Consider the following 14,626-nt stretch of genomic DNA (forward strand, 5'->3'; position numbering starts at 1 on the left):
CATCTAAGTTTCATCCTGTTCCTACTTTCTACCATTTTTTTTCAGAATTAAGAAGAAACTACAAAGATTTACTTTGCTATAGTCGTAGACCTGATGTAACTACCCAAAATCCTTTCTTTCATAAGGTGTCCCCTCCATCCTCCTTCTTTGTTCAGAATATTTTATAGGCTTCTAAATTCACGTGGCAAACCAGAAAGCCACACCTCCAACACCACTGTGCTCATGGCTGCTTTGTAACAGCAGAGTAGGGTGCAATGAACAGTTTGGGCTGTTCATTGGATTAGCAAGATTTTCTCTCGTAATTTCAAATTTTCTTTGCAGGGGTGTCAAATCAAATCCTCACCTTGCAACTGCAAATGCAACTTCCATAGGAACAAAACCACAGAGGAGAGGCTGTGAAACCAAGACTCTCCAATTTTTAAGCCATATTTCTCATTGCAGTCTCAACCACGCTCTGCTGGAGTCTGCCAGCAGCAAAATAGGCTCTGCATGACGATGGTCTCTCTTTGCTGTGTTCTGTAACATGAAACATGGTGTTCAAAGCCCTGTTAACCTCTATTAAAAGGCCATTATCCAAAGGTCCTCGTTTGATTCATGCTGTTACACAGCAGGGAAGAGGGCAAAAATTTAAGCACTAAGTAAGTGGTAAAGGAAAAGATAATAAAAACCCGAGCCAAGAATGTAATGGCTCCATCTGCCCCTTTGGTATTTTGGAGGGCATCCTTATCCTTGTTTTATATTATGCAGTAGCAAGCACAACAGCAGACCTGCACATCAATCTATCAGCTCTAGCAGCTTTAACCCCCAGGTTTGCTGTCCATAATAGAGTCCATAAACAGTTTCCTGATGTTATCAAATAAATCAGTGCTCCAGGGTAGCTGGTATGTTACTCTCCCAAACGATGCAGTTTGGGTCACAGAAGTTGTGTATTCAGTGCTTAATTACCGCTTGCTAATTTCTTGACTGGAAATAAAGCCCCATGCCACCTTCTTGGATTTCCATGCTCTTCAGCCAGGCCATCCTGGGCCATGGTCTTGTCAGATCATCTAAGTTAAGCAGGGTCAAACCCATGAAGTCCTCCTGAGAAGGAAAACAGGGATACTGAGAACTCACTACCGGGTATTTAAAAAGCAAGTTTTCTTCTGAACAGAAATATATGACTTGTCAATACCACGATTAGGAAACATTATACTGAGAGTGATGCCTTCCCCATCAGATGCAGAGTGAGGAGCTGCCTGGTGACACCTCTCCTGGTGACATGGGCGCTAATCCCACAGATTTCCAAGGTGGGTATCACATTTTGCCTACTTTAGGTCTCTCCTCCATAAATTACATGTTCAGGACATACTTCCTTTCCTAACACACTGCTTAGTGTTTTGGTGTTCTGGAAACAGCACATTAGAGCAACAAACAACACCCTCCAGGCTGGGGACACGCTCACGGCAGATCTAGAAGTCTTTTTCAAGGCAAAAGTCCCATCTTCTTCCCAATAACAACTGTTGGTATCCCCCTTGGAGCTTTCCAAAATAATCACATGTTCCTCAACCTTCATTGACGCAGGAAAGGCACTTCCATGGGTGGCACTTGCTATTTTCACACCAGTTTGACACTTGCTTAGGAATCCCCAGACTAATAAGCTGCTGCATGAGCTGCCCTGTTACCAGAGGGCAGAGCTGTGCTGTGCCAGCAGCTGCACTCAAAGCCCCAGCAGAAGACAAGAGGTACCTGCAGCAATCACAAGCAATTCCTACAGGTAGCAGCTCAAAATTCACACTAAGTAGGTACCCAACAAGTGTTAAACAGAAGCACTTTAGGAGCAAACTGGTAGAAGAAGAGGTCTGCCCTCGGTAATGAACAATTCCTGCTCACTACTCGCTGTTTCTAAGGCAGGTGCTCACATATGGATGAGCTCCGGAATGAAACTCAGCAGGCTCTCCTGGCAGGATTGCTTCACTCCATTGATTTTTCTCATTTGCATGTTTTCTTCAAAAATTCCAGCCTATCTCCCTTGGAAGCAAGAAGATTGACAAGCTCTTAACTCAAATACCAAGAGTGCCTGACTCCTGTGCCACCATTTGATATGAGGCAGCCCATCATCCCATGCTTTAAGTGCCTAAAACGGTTCTATTTTTAAGGTAATTGATGAGGCACATGCTGGTGCCAAATATTTGAGAGCAATTTCTATAATGTTGGCTTTCACTTTTTTTGTTTATAAACCCCCCACATTTATTCCCCTCTATTTTACCAACCCAAGTGCCACGGAAAGAGTCAGAGTGTGCCCGTGTAACATAACCTCGCATTACTTTTAAGAAACTCGCAGCCTGATGGGAGAATCTAAAATTAACAAACAGTAGCATACACCAAGCATGTCCAGCAATGCAGTGTAATGCAATACAGGGATTATAAAGGGTCAGATGATGGGATCTTAACAATAACAACCACTAAGTAACAGGAGCAATCATAGAGAGACACCCTGTGGGAAAAACACCAAGGGAAAAAAAAACACCCACCATTCCTCCAAACCCTTACAGATATAAATATATCGGATTAAGTTTGTTGTTTAAATAGAGTAAGGACATCTGCCTTTTGAAGTACTTGCCCAAGTAGTTTGTAAGGGAGCTGCAAAGGCAACTCCCCCGTGTGAAGCAGCGGGCACAGCAGTAGCTGGCACCAGGGTAAGATGGAGCAGCAGGGAGGGGGGTATAAGCCCCTCACACCTTCCCCAGGTCAAGGAATCACCACATCTCACTGTGTTGAGGCCTGATGATTTCCTTCGGCTGTGGAAAAACAAGTGGAGTTTCACCTCCTGTTTCAGTGGAACCTGGATGTCTCTAATTTGGCCCCCAAAAAGAAGTTGGTGATTTTTTTTCGATTTTTTTTTTCTTTTTTTACTTTCCATTTTTAGTGAAGTCAGAGCAGCTACAGTGGGTCCTTCCTATGCAGTAGAAAACCACCTCTGTCATCATCCACTTTCCTTATTACAGGGAAGAGAAAATGTTAATATGTGTAGGGAGAGAAGGGGAGAATGGAGACATTGGTCATGTCAAAAATTAAGGAAATAACATTTCAGCCTGGGGCAGGGCACTCACCTCCCACACTGGTGTGTCCAAGTAATCCCACAGGGAAAACCATGGGCAGGTCAGATGTGTATGTCTTGCTTTGCATCAAAAAGGGTTAAATAGTTAGCAGATGGATTTCTACATAGTTTCAACTGTTTTAAACCATTTAAGAAGTATCATCAAAACCCCCATGATTTTGTGGCAGGAATCAGCCCCACATATGAACATTGGCACTGACATTTTGCTGGTGGGGGTCTGGGGGTGACACAACAGGCAGCTGAGCTGGTCCTGAGGGTTTGGGCTGACCCAGGGCAAACATTTGCCCCATTCAGAGCCAAAACATGTTCCCAATTTCACCCTCAAAGCCTGAGTTTCTGTGCTGATTTACCACTGAACAACACTGTGCCTTCCCCACCATTCCCCTGCCAATACAGATATGCTCTTTTTTTTACTGACCACGTTTTAAAGTGGTTGGAGCAGCACCTCCAGCACAGCCAGAGGGGACAGGCTGCTGTTCTCCACCATGCTCAGTTACAGAAGCAGGGCTGTGGCTACAGGAGAGGGTTTCTACTCCCAGATATCATTTATAGCACAACCATGGGCAAAACACTGAAATACTCAGCACTAGTTACTGCTAACTTGGTATTTTACTTTCCCAGCTTGTGTTATTTAGGTGACCTTGGTAAAGCACTTCCAAATACCTGAATGTTTTCATCCCTGGGTGGTGGTTCATTACCTCTTCTTCCCAAAGCATGGCACTAAACAGCTGCCAAAAAAAGAGAAAACCAGCCTGTGGTGAATCAAACTGAGACTGTGACAGACCACGAGGAATTTTGTTATTTTATGGGGAGCAGGCGATTCACGATGTTGATTGTCTGACCACAACTTCAGGGACTGAGCTGTGGCTCTGCCTGGGACTTTTCACCAATGGGCAAAACCAAAATGTGCCCTGAGCTGCCTCCATGTGTCTTCCCATGGTGTGGGACAGAGCTGATGCTGGTTATGGCCATCAAAGGGGGACACCAATCTCCTGTGCCAGGGATCACCTGGGGACAGAGTCCCTGGGGCAGCACTGGCTCCTGTCTGAGGCCAGAGCTCACAGAGCACAAGGCAAACATGGTGCTGAACTTCACACCACCCATGGGCATTACACAGGACATTTACCTACATATTTACTATTAAGTGAGGGCTTATTATTCCAAGTCTGTGTGCAAGACAGGCTCAGAGATGCAATATTTTCCATCAGAAATGCAAGCTCAGACCCTTGGAGAAGACATTCATCTCCCCGAAAACTGCGTAAGAACCTGTCTGTGGCAGCATGTGCAATTCAGCAATTATTTACTGCTAACTCTACCTTTATTCCTATGATTTATCTATGCTCTGGGTTTGCATGGCAGAGCCTCAGGAGTGATAAACGCCTCATACTAAAACCAGTAGCTAGAACTAAATTTTAAAATGTTCCCTCCGTTTTTAAGCCAAATCCATAGTTTCCCTTCCAACGTTGCATGGCAGGACTGTTAAATCAGAACTGCAATAACAGAACACCAAGGACTGTTTGAGGAGCACCACCACCTTCATAACCTTTGGAAGGAGCAATCACCTCCACATTTATATGAAACCTGAATTCAGCACAAGCCAGATCAGATGAGAAACAAGAGTCATTTGAGGAAACAGTGTCACCCTTCACATTAAACTAAACCTTATCTTTCTTCTACAGCATCCAAAGCCATCACAGCCCCATACCTCGTGTCATCCCACCATCAAAATGTGCCCATGGGCAGTGATGCTGAAAAGGCCACGTGGCCAGCTTGTTCCGTACACACTGGGCATGTCCTTCCCTAACCTCAGCCCCTGAACAGGTGGAAGGATTTCTTCTAGAGTTACTCCAGCTGAGCCCTGGCTGGCTGCAAACTCTTCTCCATCTGCAGCTCTTTGATGACACTCTAATGATTAAATATAAATTGAGACTCATGCCTGCTGTGCGTGAGCCGGGCAGGAGATGTCCTGGGACATGGAGCACATCCCTCTACAGACAAGGACTTGCTGAAGGATTTATGGTGAATCCCTTTGTGAGGGGCAGACAGGGATAACGAAGTTGGATGGATGGCAAGGAGGTGCTTCTTGGTTAAAGGTTTTGCTACTGTCACTAAGGCCCTGACATCTGTGTCATGTGTCCTTCTGGGCTGCCAGCACCGATCACAACTCACGCTATCCCTTCTTCTTCCAAGAAGGAAATGCCACCTCAGATTTGACTTGCTCAGTCAGAACGCAGGGTAATTATCTTTGATGATAAATCCTGAGCTGGGAAATAATCCACGTGGTCTAACACCTTGGAGGGGAAGGGGGAGGTCCTGACAGACAGTGCAAAGGGTTGAGCACCAGATAGGGGTCTTCTTTGGAAAGCTGAGGATACACTGCCCTGGCATGCAAGGGCACTTGGCCAGTTAGTGATGGGACAGGGCAGGTGGAGGACAGAGCTGAACAGGAGGGAAAAGAGGAGGATGCCAAGACAGAAAACATTGCCTCTGCTTCCTCTGTCCAGGTCTGTGGGGGGGATCAACTCTGTGGTCCCACCCAGTAGGTCACAATGCTGAGGTCAGGCTTAGAGAGCTACAAAAGTGTCCCAACCACACATCACTGTGGGCAATGACTGTCACCAGAACCACCAGCCACAACAAAATCCATTGTACCAAGTTCATACCTAAAATCAGGAACAGATGCCATGTGCAGCCCTTCCCCTGGCAACTCCATCCATGTCAGGATGAAGGTCCATTTTCCCACTGCTTGGGTGAAGAGCAAACACCCACATATGCAGTCACCCAGATTACAGAAATTCAAGTGCTAACTGATTCTGATGAAGGCTGCCTTAAGCGGGAATATGTGGCTGTCCCCGAATTAGAGCTGTAGGTCCCCTTCCCTGGCTCTACACAAACACCATGTTCATTGCCTCCCTTGATAACCAGTCAGGTTATCCCTGACTGATCTGAGGATCGATGCTGGGCTCTCCAAGCAGTCGGTGCCAACAGCCTGGTGCCTTCAGCACAAGAACAAGGGATAAGTCAGGGAGAGACACAATGCCCAGCATAGCACAGTTAGAAGCAGCAAACAAAGCTCTACCTCTTCACACGTTTGCAAAATAAAATATATTTTCCCTCCCTGCTGTATTTATCTCTAACAGCTTCAAAAAGTGACAGAAGTAATCTGAAAACCACTGCAGGAAGTTTCTGTTACCAACAAGACAATATTCCTAAGGCCATGGAATGTTTTCCTTAGCACAAGATCCCTAGGAAAAAAAGAAATGCATGGAAAACAGATAACTGAACTTAAATTAATAACCAATAAATAAACACAATTAAAAGTTTGTGTGAGGCTTTGCTATACCTGAAACTCTCACCTTTCTACCTCAGAAATGTATTAAATATGACAGAAAAGCACAAAGGAGAAGGAAGAATAGTGCAGAAAGCAGGAATCTTCCTAGTAGTGGGGTTAACTTATCCAGACAGTGCCAGCAAGTGCAGTGATAGGAGCTTCTCCCCAGGCTCCCTGCACTGATCCCAATGCCCAGGAGATGGAGCAACCTTCAGTCTTTATAGGGTTTCCTACAAATGTTCTGGGATGGGATGGGCCATGGTGGAGGCTTCTCACCCACCCAGGAGCTGTAAACATCGCTGCTGCATTGCTCACACTTATGCTGAAAAAGTTTAAGATCATAAATGAAAAGTCAACAGAAACCTGCAAGAGTCACATTACACATTGAGTCACTTTGGCCAACAAGTTTTACCTAAATATACTGGGTTGAATTTTAAAGATTTGTGATCTTTAAAGGTTTGCCTGTGCTCAGGGATGGGGATCCTGGCCTGAGCCTTGCCCCGAATGGTCCCTGCACTGCAGGAATGTCCTCCCACATCTCAGAGTATTTCTGTTCAAAACAGCAGAGAAAAACCAGACAGCAATTAAAAACATGAGGCATGGTTTATTTTAGCTTAGTGCCCTAATGCCTTTTTAAGAATTCCTGGCAAGAACTGGGTTTTATTCTTCTTCATCCTTTAACTAAAAGCACTTGGAAACGCTCCATTACATCCAGATTTAAGTGGGGTTTTATTTCCCCTCCACACTCCCATCAGCAGCATCTGCCTTCTGAACAGAGAGATGTTTGTAAATTGAACCCTGTGGGTCTGGTGTTTCACCTTATTCACCTCTTGGCTTTGCTCTGATCATACCAAATAAGAATTTTTAGATATTTCTTCACACTGGAAGAGGCAGGAAGGATTCCAGAGGAGCACCAGAGGCAGGGAGGCTCTTGTCTTCAACGCTGCGGGTCAGGCACTAGGTGTCCTCAGTTATCCTGCTGAGGAAGGTTGTGGTCACACAGCAAAACACACAGATGAGGTAGGAATTCAAACAAAGCACAGGCAATTTGTATTTCAGCTGTGAGCAAATAAGATAATGATTACAAGTATGTCTTTATTACCTCTTTAGCTGCATTACACAGATCTGGTCTCTGGGAACACCGGTACATGTGTATCAAAACATCGCTCCAGAAATGCAACAAAGCAAACTGGAGGTCATCAAAAGGCAAAGTTAAGGGTCCTGGGGAACAACTGGCACAAGTCAGATATCACCAGCATCCCCAGATCCCTTGTTGGTGATGGGCAGGAGGTGCCAGGGGGATGTTGTGCCTTCCCTCTCCTTCCCAGTGCCACCCAAGACTGACTCTATGCAACATCTGAGAAAGAGAAGTTGGAACTTCTTATTTATTCCTCATCTGGGCCTCCTTCACTCTGTACTTCTGCCCTTCATAAAAGTTCCTAAGAACACAACTCTTGCAGGGCCAAGCATGCAGAGAATGACAAAAGGGGTTCAAGTGCTGCAGCTGCCACCACTCCACTTCCATTTCCAGCTCCTCTGCAGCTCAGCTCTTGCTTACTGGAAATTGCAATCAGGCTCTGAACTCTGGCCCTAGAGGTTTTATACCCAATACCCCCAAATACAGCAAACCATCCTCAACACCCTAACCCACCTCAAACTCCCATCTTCTCAACAATATCATCCAAAATCATCCTGGTCCTGTCCCAGCAAGCAGGGAGGCCAGGCCAAGTGCCAGAGTTGTGCCAACAAGGATGTGTCGAGCTGAGCTAAATCCTGATCACTGATGGAAAAGCCAACACAAAACTCAATGGCTACACCACTAAAATAAAGGAATGGAAACAATACTTCAAATGGGGCACACACTTCTTTACACACCTCATTTCCTTTTTAAATGAGAAGGTTTCAAAGCAGGTTGATAAATAATTGCCACTGATGCCATGAGCTCTAAGTAAGGAACTGGACTTTGGACCACTCAGCTTCTTGCTCAAAGCTCTGACAGTTTACAGCAGCCAGGAGCATGAGTCAATGAATGAAGAATTTGCAAACAGACAAACCACAAAAACTACTTGGAGAAATGGAAAAGTATGACGACATGGGGGTATTTTTATTGGGAGCGCCTGCAAGTTCTTGTTAATACCTATTTTCACCAGCAACCTGGAAACAAGAATAAAGTTCAATGGTGGTTGTGAAGTTTAAGGATGTCACAAAAAGTAAGGAATGACAATTAACTCTGGAGAGAGGACAGCAAGACTAAACAACCTCAACTGCTGGGTGACCTGGGTGCAGAAGCAGTTGTACATCTAGAAGACAAGTCACTCTTACCGAAAGGTGGGCATCTCAGAGGGCACAAACTCAAAAGAGGACCAAGCTGATGAGCAACACAATCCCAAGAGCCATGTTCCAGCTGGGAAAAGCTGTGGCAATTTTTAGGTGCAAGGACAGACAAGCAAGAAGTATTTTCAACAACGTGAGGCCACCTCTGTCTCTTTTACCACTTCCAGGCTGGGGCTGGGCAGCAGGTCCCAGGGATTGTGACCCTCCCATGGGGATGCTGAGTGAGCCCAGCTTGGCTCCCTCAGGATAGCTGATGGAGAGGCAGAAATTCTGACTTACAGATGTGTTTTGGGAGTCTCTGAAGTGTCCTGGGAAAAGCTTCCCTCAGATGAAGCCACTGACCCTCTGCACCCAACCTAACACCACAGGCCAAAAGAAATCACACCATGAGGATTTACTTTAAAGCCCTCAAATTAACACACACTGCAGTTTTCCAAGCACTCGAGGAGAAACAGGAGGAATGCTGACGTGGTTTTGGTAGCACACTTTTTAGTTTATTGACCTATACAAAATAATAGGTCTAAAAAATTCAGAAGTAGTAAAAGAATAAGCAAAAAGAGCTTTCGCATTTCTAGAAGGCTATACAAATATGCAAAACCAAGGAAATAAGTTATTTTTTATTTTGTTTTTTTGTTTGTTTAATTCCAAATCGCGACTCTAATAATACAAACGACTAAGTACCAGCTTAACAAGTGTGTCCTCCTGTATATATTACATGCTCTGGAATATTGGTAAAAAAACGTCAAAAAAGTTTATCAGAAACTTTTCTATTCACAATATGAACAAGGAGTAACTAATCCTTTGTATAAAAGAACAAAAGAGCACCATTTCTGGAATCCTGAAGCACAGTACAGCTGAGAAACGAGAGAGATTTTACCGTATGCAGACGAGTCATTGGGAATCTCGCAGGATAACCCATGCCAATTTGTTCCTACAGGTGGATGATGTGAGGTAGGTTTATCCCTCTTCAGTCAAGACTGCAGTCACGTTTTTTCCCCCCCTACACAAATGGTTTTGTGAAAATGCTGTTCTGTCACTTAGTGACTTCGCAACGCACCTGGCAGTTCAGATGGCTCGTGGTACAATCCTAATGCCCCTCATTTTAAGGCACCCACTTGGCTGTTTGTGTTTGCATCCACCTTAAAATACTGGCCATTACTACCAAATTGTTCCCTGTGTGATCACTGGAGCTCCCCACCGTGGATCCTCGATCCACTGTGACAGAGTAACACGGAATTGTCACCCGATGAACGGGGGTCACCATGCAGCCACTGTGAAAATCTGCCTAGTTCTCCACACGGTTGTACCATGGAAAGGTCATTAAATGTGTCGTTATTAATGATGCTTTATCATGGAAAAGAGAGTTCAAAGTTTACTGCTTCTGTTTCCAAAATCCACAATCGCCTACAGTTTTACACGACATATTGTGTCAGCAAGTTTTCTTTCCAGAACTTGCTTGTGGTGCTAACAAACACTCTTAACAACACCTCAAAAACTGGATAAACTCATTCAAACCTCCATAACAAAAAAAAAAAACCCTTCAACTAATGTTCCAATACTGATTCAGTCACCCTTTGCCTCACTCACACACACAGTATCTATCCTTCATAAGCCTATGAAAGTCCTTCCAGGTCATCATAAGCCATGGCAGAATAAATTTTCATTTTCTTCTTCTTCTTTCAGACATCAGAATTGTGCTCCTAGAATTCCCGGTTTTTCCATCACAGTCTTCTTTTCACATTTTTTTTTTCCTCTGAGGTTTGCCTTCAACATCTTCCAATCTTCCCAAAAAGTGCTTGCTAAATATAAATACTTCAACCAAGTGCTGCATCTAGTCCCAGATGAACTGTGGCTTGCCCTGGCTCGTGTGGGCCGTCCGGATTCACAAAGAAACGCCATTCATGGTAAGACTTTTGTCAGCTTGCTACAGTCCCTCTTAATGCTGATTTTAATCTTTCCCAGCGAAAACAGCCTGCTTCCTCTTTTTGTTCAGTTTGGGAGTTCCACCCGAGATCCGCCTCGGAGTCACAGCGTTTTGTGCAAGGCACGCGGGGGTAGGAATGTGGGGCCGCGGGTGGGCTACACCAGCGTCCCGGGCTTGGAGTCCTCGTGCCAGAACAACCTCTGCTCGCTGCTGGGCAAGTCTCCTTCCAACCGATCCTCGTCGTCAGCTCCCAGCTGGCTCGGCTCCGTGTATGTTCTGTAAGACAAACACGGCACCAGGGATCAGCTGAGGGTCTTCCCCGGCCCCCCCAAATTCACGCACCTTCCCTTGGGCTCAAAGCAATGTTGGTTATTGTGAGTTCACCTCGCTGTAATTTGGGTCCAAACACCCAAACACAGTTTTTGTGCTGTAATTAGTAAAATTTGTGTGCAACAGGCACCTCAGCTGATCAACACTGTCATAGAATCACAGAGTGGCTTGGGTTGGAAGGGACTTTAAAGATCATCTTGTTCCAACCCCCTGCCCTGGGCAGGGACACCTTCCGTGTTCCATCCAGCCTGGCCTTGAGCACTGTCAAGACCATTGAACATATTGATTGCTTGTTTGCCATGATCATATTAAAGCAGAAAATAAAACAGATGAACAATCAGACAAGTGGTTCAGAATATTGAAAATTAATAGCTAATATACCTCATTTAGATCAAGTTGCTAATATAAGACAAATTTTCAAACCCCAATTATAGGAAATTAAGAAATTAGTAGGAACTGTATTTTTAACCACTGTTGCTGTAGATATTTTAAATCACTGCAATAAAACAGCCCATAGCATTTCGCTCAGGAAAAAAAAAGGATCTAGCAGCAGCTTTTACATATTCTCTTACACTTTCATTTATTTTAAAACAAACAAAATTAAAAATTCAGTATTTTCACACAAGTCTGTCTGGCAGCCAGCACAAACTGCAACCCACAAAGCAGGAGGCACACATGGGGGTGGGGTACTTACTACGGCTGGCTCCACTTTGCATAAGTGTATTTAAATGTGATGGCATTTGTGGGGGCAGAGTCACTCCCCAGGGCAGGAGCTCTCTGTCCTCATTGCCAACAGACAGCCTACTATAGTGGGGGGGGAATAAGAAAATGCCAAGTAGAAACAGCGAGAGAGTCGCAGGAATTCCTGCAAGGCCCGAGCAGACCCTGGGCTCCCTGCAGCCCTTGGGAAAGCCCTCACGAGCAGGGGGGCTCTGCAAGCAGCAGCAGGTTCCCCCAGCTCCTGGGTCCAGCTCTGCCAAGGGAGATGCTCTTGGTAGAGGTGGTATTGCCTTTGAATGCCAGCACTAAGACATAAGGCTGCAAAGAGCTGCTTCCTCTCCTTGTTTTTCCAAAAGTTCATCAGCATAAGCACTACATCTTCAAAAACCCAGCAGGATTATGTGCTGCCAAACTGCTGATGGGGTGCAGGAGAGACCCCCCCAACACAGGCAGTGAGAGGGACTGGGCTCAGCGGGTGCTCTGCCCATAACATTGCTCAGAGCATCACAGTCACCAGGGAGTGTGAGATCTGTGATGGTCCAGTACCAGCCAGATGAAAAGTCTGTGCAACCAATGAGTTCATCCTTCACTATGACTGCTCCCCCCTTCCTTGAGAGTCAGTGGTACAGTTAGTGATGGTACAGCTGATCTACTCCACACAGAGAAAACCTGCTCTCAAGACGCCAGTTTTACAAGTACTCTTCACCCTGGCTCTTTGAAATAAAGCTGATTTTCTCAGAAGTTTTAAGAGCCTGTGAAATGCAGGAGGAAGGGCAGAAAACCTAAATATACTCTACTCACCTGCTCTGCAAAGGAAGGTTGCCATAAACATTCCCATAACAGCTGGCATAAGAGGAATGAGACAACGTATCGTAGTCTGAAAGTCCCAGTGCAACCGGGTTTCTCCAGTTCCCAGCAGTGTTTGCAGAAGATGCTGTTAAATTAAAAAAAAAATAATGACAACAAATTAGATGTTTCTCCAGCTAAATCAGTTGAGACAAGACAACTCTCATCAGTGATCTCCGTGGGTTTTTGCAGGACACTCATGCAGACAACGCAAACACAAAACAGGGAGGAAAGTACAGATGGTGTCCTGAAGCCAGGGAACCTCTTTAGAAAGACCTTCTGACCCATTCGGTGGTGTCCATTGGACTGTGTTTTGGAAGCCATCACAGCCACTGCATTTACATGGCGTGAAGTTTTGCACATTGCTTCTAGTTGGTAAATACACCTCTTTGAAACACATTTGGCTCTTTGTGCCTCTCTGGATTACTGAGCTTTCAAAGGGCAAAAGGCAGTTTTTACCCTTAGGAGAAGGCAACAATCAAGACTTTCTTCCCAAGAATGGAACAAGATCTTACTCGGTTCCTCATCCACCTTTCAAGACAGAGCTCTCTCTAGCCTGGCTTTAACTCTGACTTCATTTAGGCAGCAAAGTGAGGCAGAACTGAATGCACAGCAGGGACTTACAAAAACACTCAGCACAGACATTACCTGAAGAGAAAGACGACACCCGACTGCTCGGAGAGCACGGCGTCTGCAGACCAGCAAAGCCCAAACTCCTCTGAGACCCTCTGTCAGACTCAAAGCCTGCCTGCAGGCTGTGACCCTGCTCCTTCTGGCTGGAGGCACGTTGGTACCAACCACGGAGGTGCTCTGCTACTAAGGCCTTGTGAATGTTTTTGGTTATGTGCTCCGTTTTAGCAACCTGCTTCCTGGGAAGCCGCAGGGTTGCGTAGGGGTTGTGTGGTACTCTGTCCACTTCGTCCTCGTGGTAAGCCCTGAATTCCCTGTAACGGTCGTATCCGTAGTGTGCCGATGAGCGGTAGGAGGGATTGACACTGTACTGCCCCTCCGTGTCACTCTCATAGACATACCCTCCATTGTAATAAACGTCGGGCTCGGTGTACGGGGAATATCCAGAAATATAGTAATTAGAGGAAGGCTGCTCCTGATTTTTGTGGTAGACACCATTGCGGACATCCTTATGGGCGAGGTTTGGCATACTCCCTGAATTTGCAGCGGAAATATTATGTTTCTTTGACCGTCTTCGACCCCTGGTCCTGTTGTCGAGTGTCTGAGTAGTGTAATACGGGTTGGGAGTGGGTGTCACGCAGTAATACTCTGCACTTGACTGGCTAGTGTAGGATGATCCGTCGTCGAGGATCTCTGTGCTGCTGCTTCGCTGGGACTTGGAGAGGGTGAAGGCTGACTTTTCAGCGGGAGTCTCGGAGAGCAGGTGGGTTTGGGATTCCAGACTTCCGCTGCGCTGCCGGCAGTGGTGTGGGGAAACATCTGGCCTGAAACAACACAGATGTTGGTTGGCGAAAGGCAGTCACACAACCATACACACAGAGCTGGAGAGAGCATGCACGGACATGTCAGCTGCCTCCCCGATCCAAGCACAGTACGAACCCAGCCTTATCTTTCCTCACAGGATATCTGCACCGCAAGAAACTCAGTTTGGCTGAATTTTTTTATCTGCTGCAACACTAGGAGATCTCTCACATAATAATCTGTCACAGTGAGCAAGGTTAATCTGTCACAGGGGTACACACAGCGAAGGTCACAAACACGCATTTGGTAATGATTTACAGGAGGGCTCCCTCAGTTTTTAAGCAGGTAAAGCCTACACGAGTAACGAGATAGGAGGAGAACATGGAAAGGCGGGATTCCTGTGGCTCCATCTCCCAAAGCTGCATTACCCCAAACAAACCAACCCTGGGCTCTTTCTTGATAACACTGGAAGATTCACAGCATGCCTCCTTCCCCAGCGTGGATTCTCAGCTGTCTAATAATACAGGTGAGCTCACGTTGCAGTTCTCTTCCCACAGTAATGGCACTAACACTGAGAGCCTGGCCCCACACAGCAGGGAAAGCTGTATGGCAA

The 14,626-nt window shown here is 45.8% G+C and overlaps 1 protein-coding gene across 3 annotated transcripts in view; it reads right to left on the reverse strand.

Annotated features, from left to right (window-relative positions):
• Positions 1-9,364: 9,364 nt before the first annotated feature.
• The window catches only part of FRMD4B (FERM domain containing 4B), an 82,398-nt gene continuing 77,136 nt past the window's right edge, over positions 9,365-14,626 (reverse strand). For all 3 annotated transcript variants that reach the window (XM_027700599.1, XM_027700600.1, XM_027700601.1), the window contains 3 exons: positions 13,231-14,036; positions 12,538-12,670; positions 9,365-10,962 (listed from right to left, as the gene is read on the reverse strand). In XM_027700599.1, the coding sequence (XP_027556400.1) occupies positions 10,842-10,962; positions 12,538-12,670; positions 13,231-14,036 (1,060 nt within the window). In that variant the 3' untranslated portion in view covers positions 9,365-10,841. The remainder of the gene's footprint in view (positions 10,963-12,537; positions 12,671-13,230; positions 14,037-14,626) is intronic.

This window comes from Neopelma chrysocephalum, unplaced genomic scaffold, assembly GCF_003984885.1.
Source record: "Neopelma chrysocephalum unplaced genomic scaffold, ASM398488v2 Primary Assembly neopelma1_147, whole genome shotgun sequence".
In the NCBI taxonomy this organism is placed as follows: domain Eukaryota; kingdom Metazoa; phylum Chordata; class Aves; order Passeriformes; family Pipridae; genus Neopelma; species Neopelma chrysocephalum.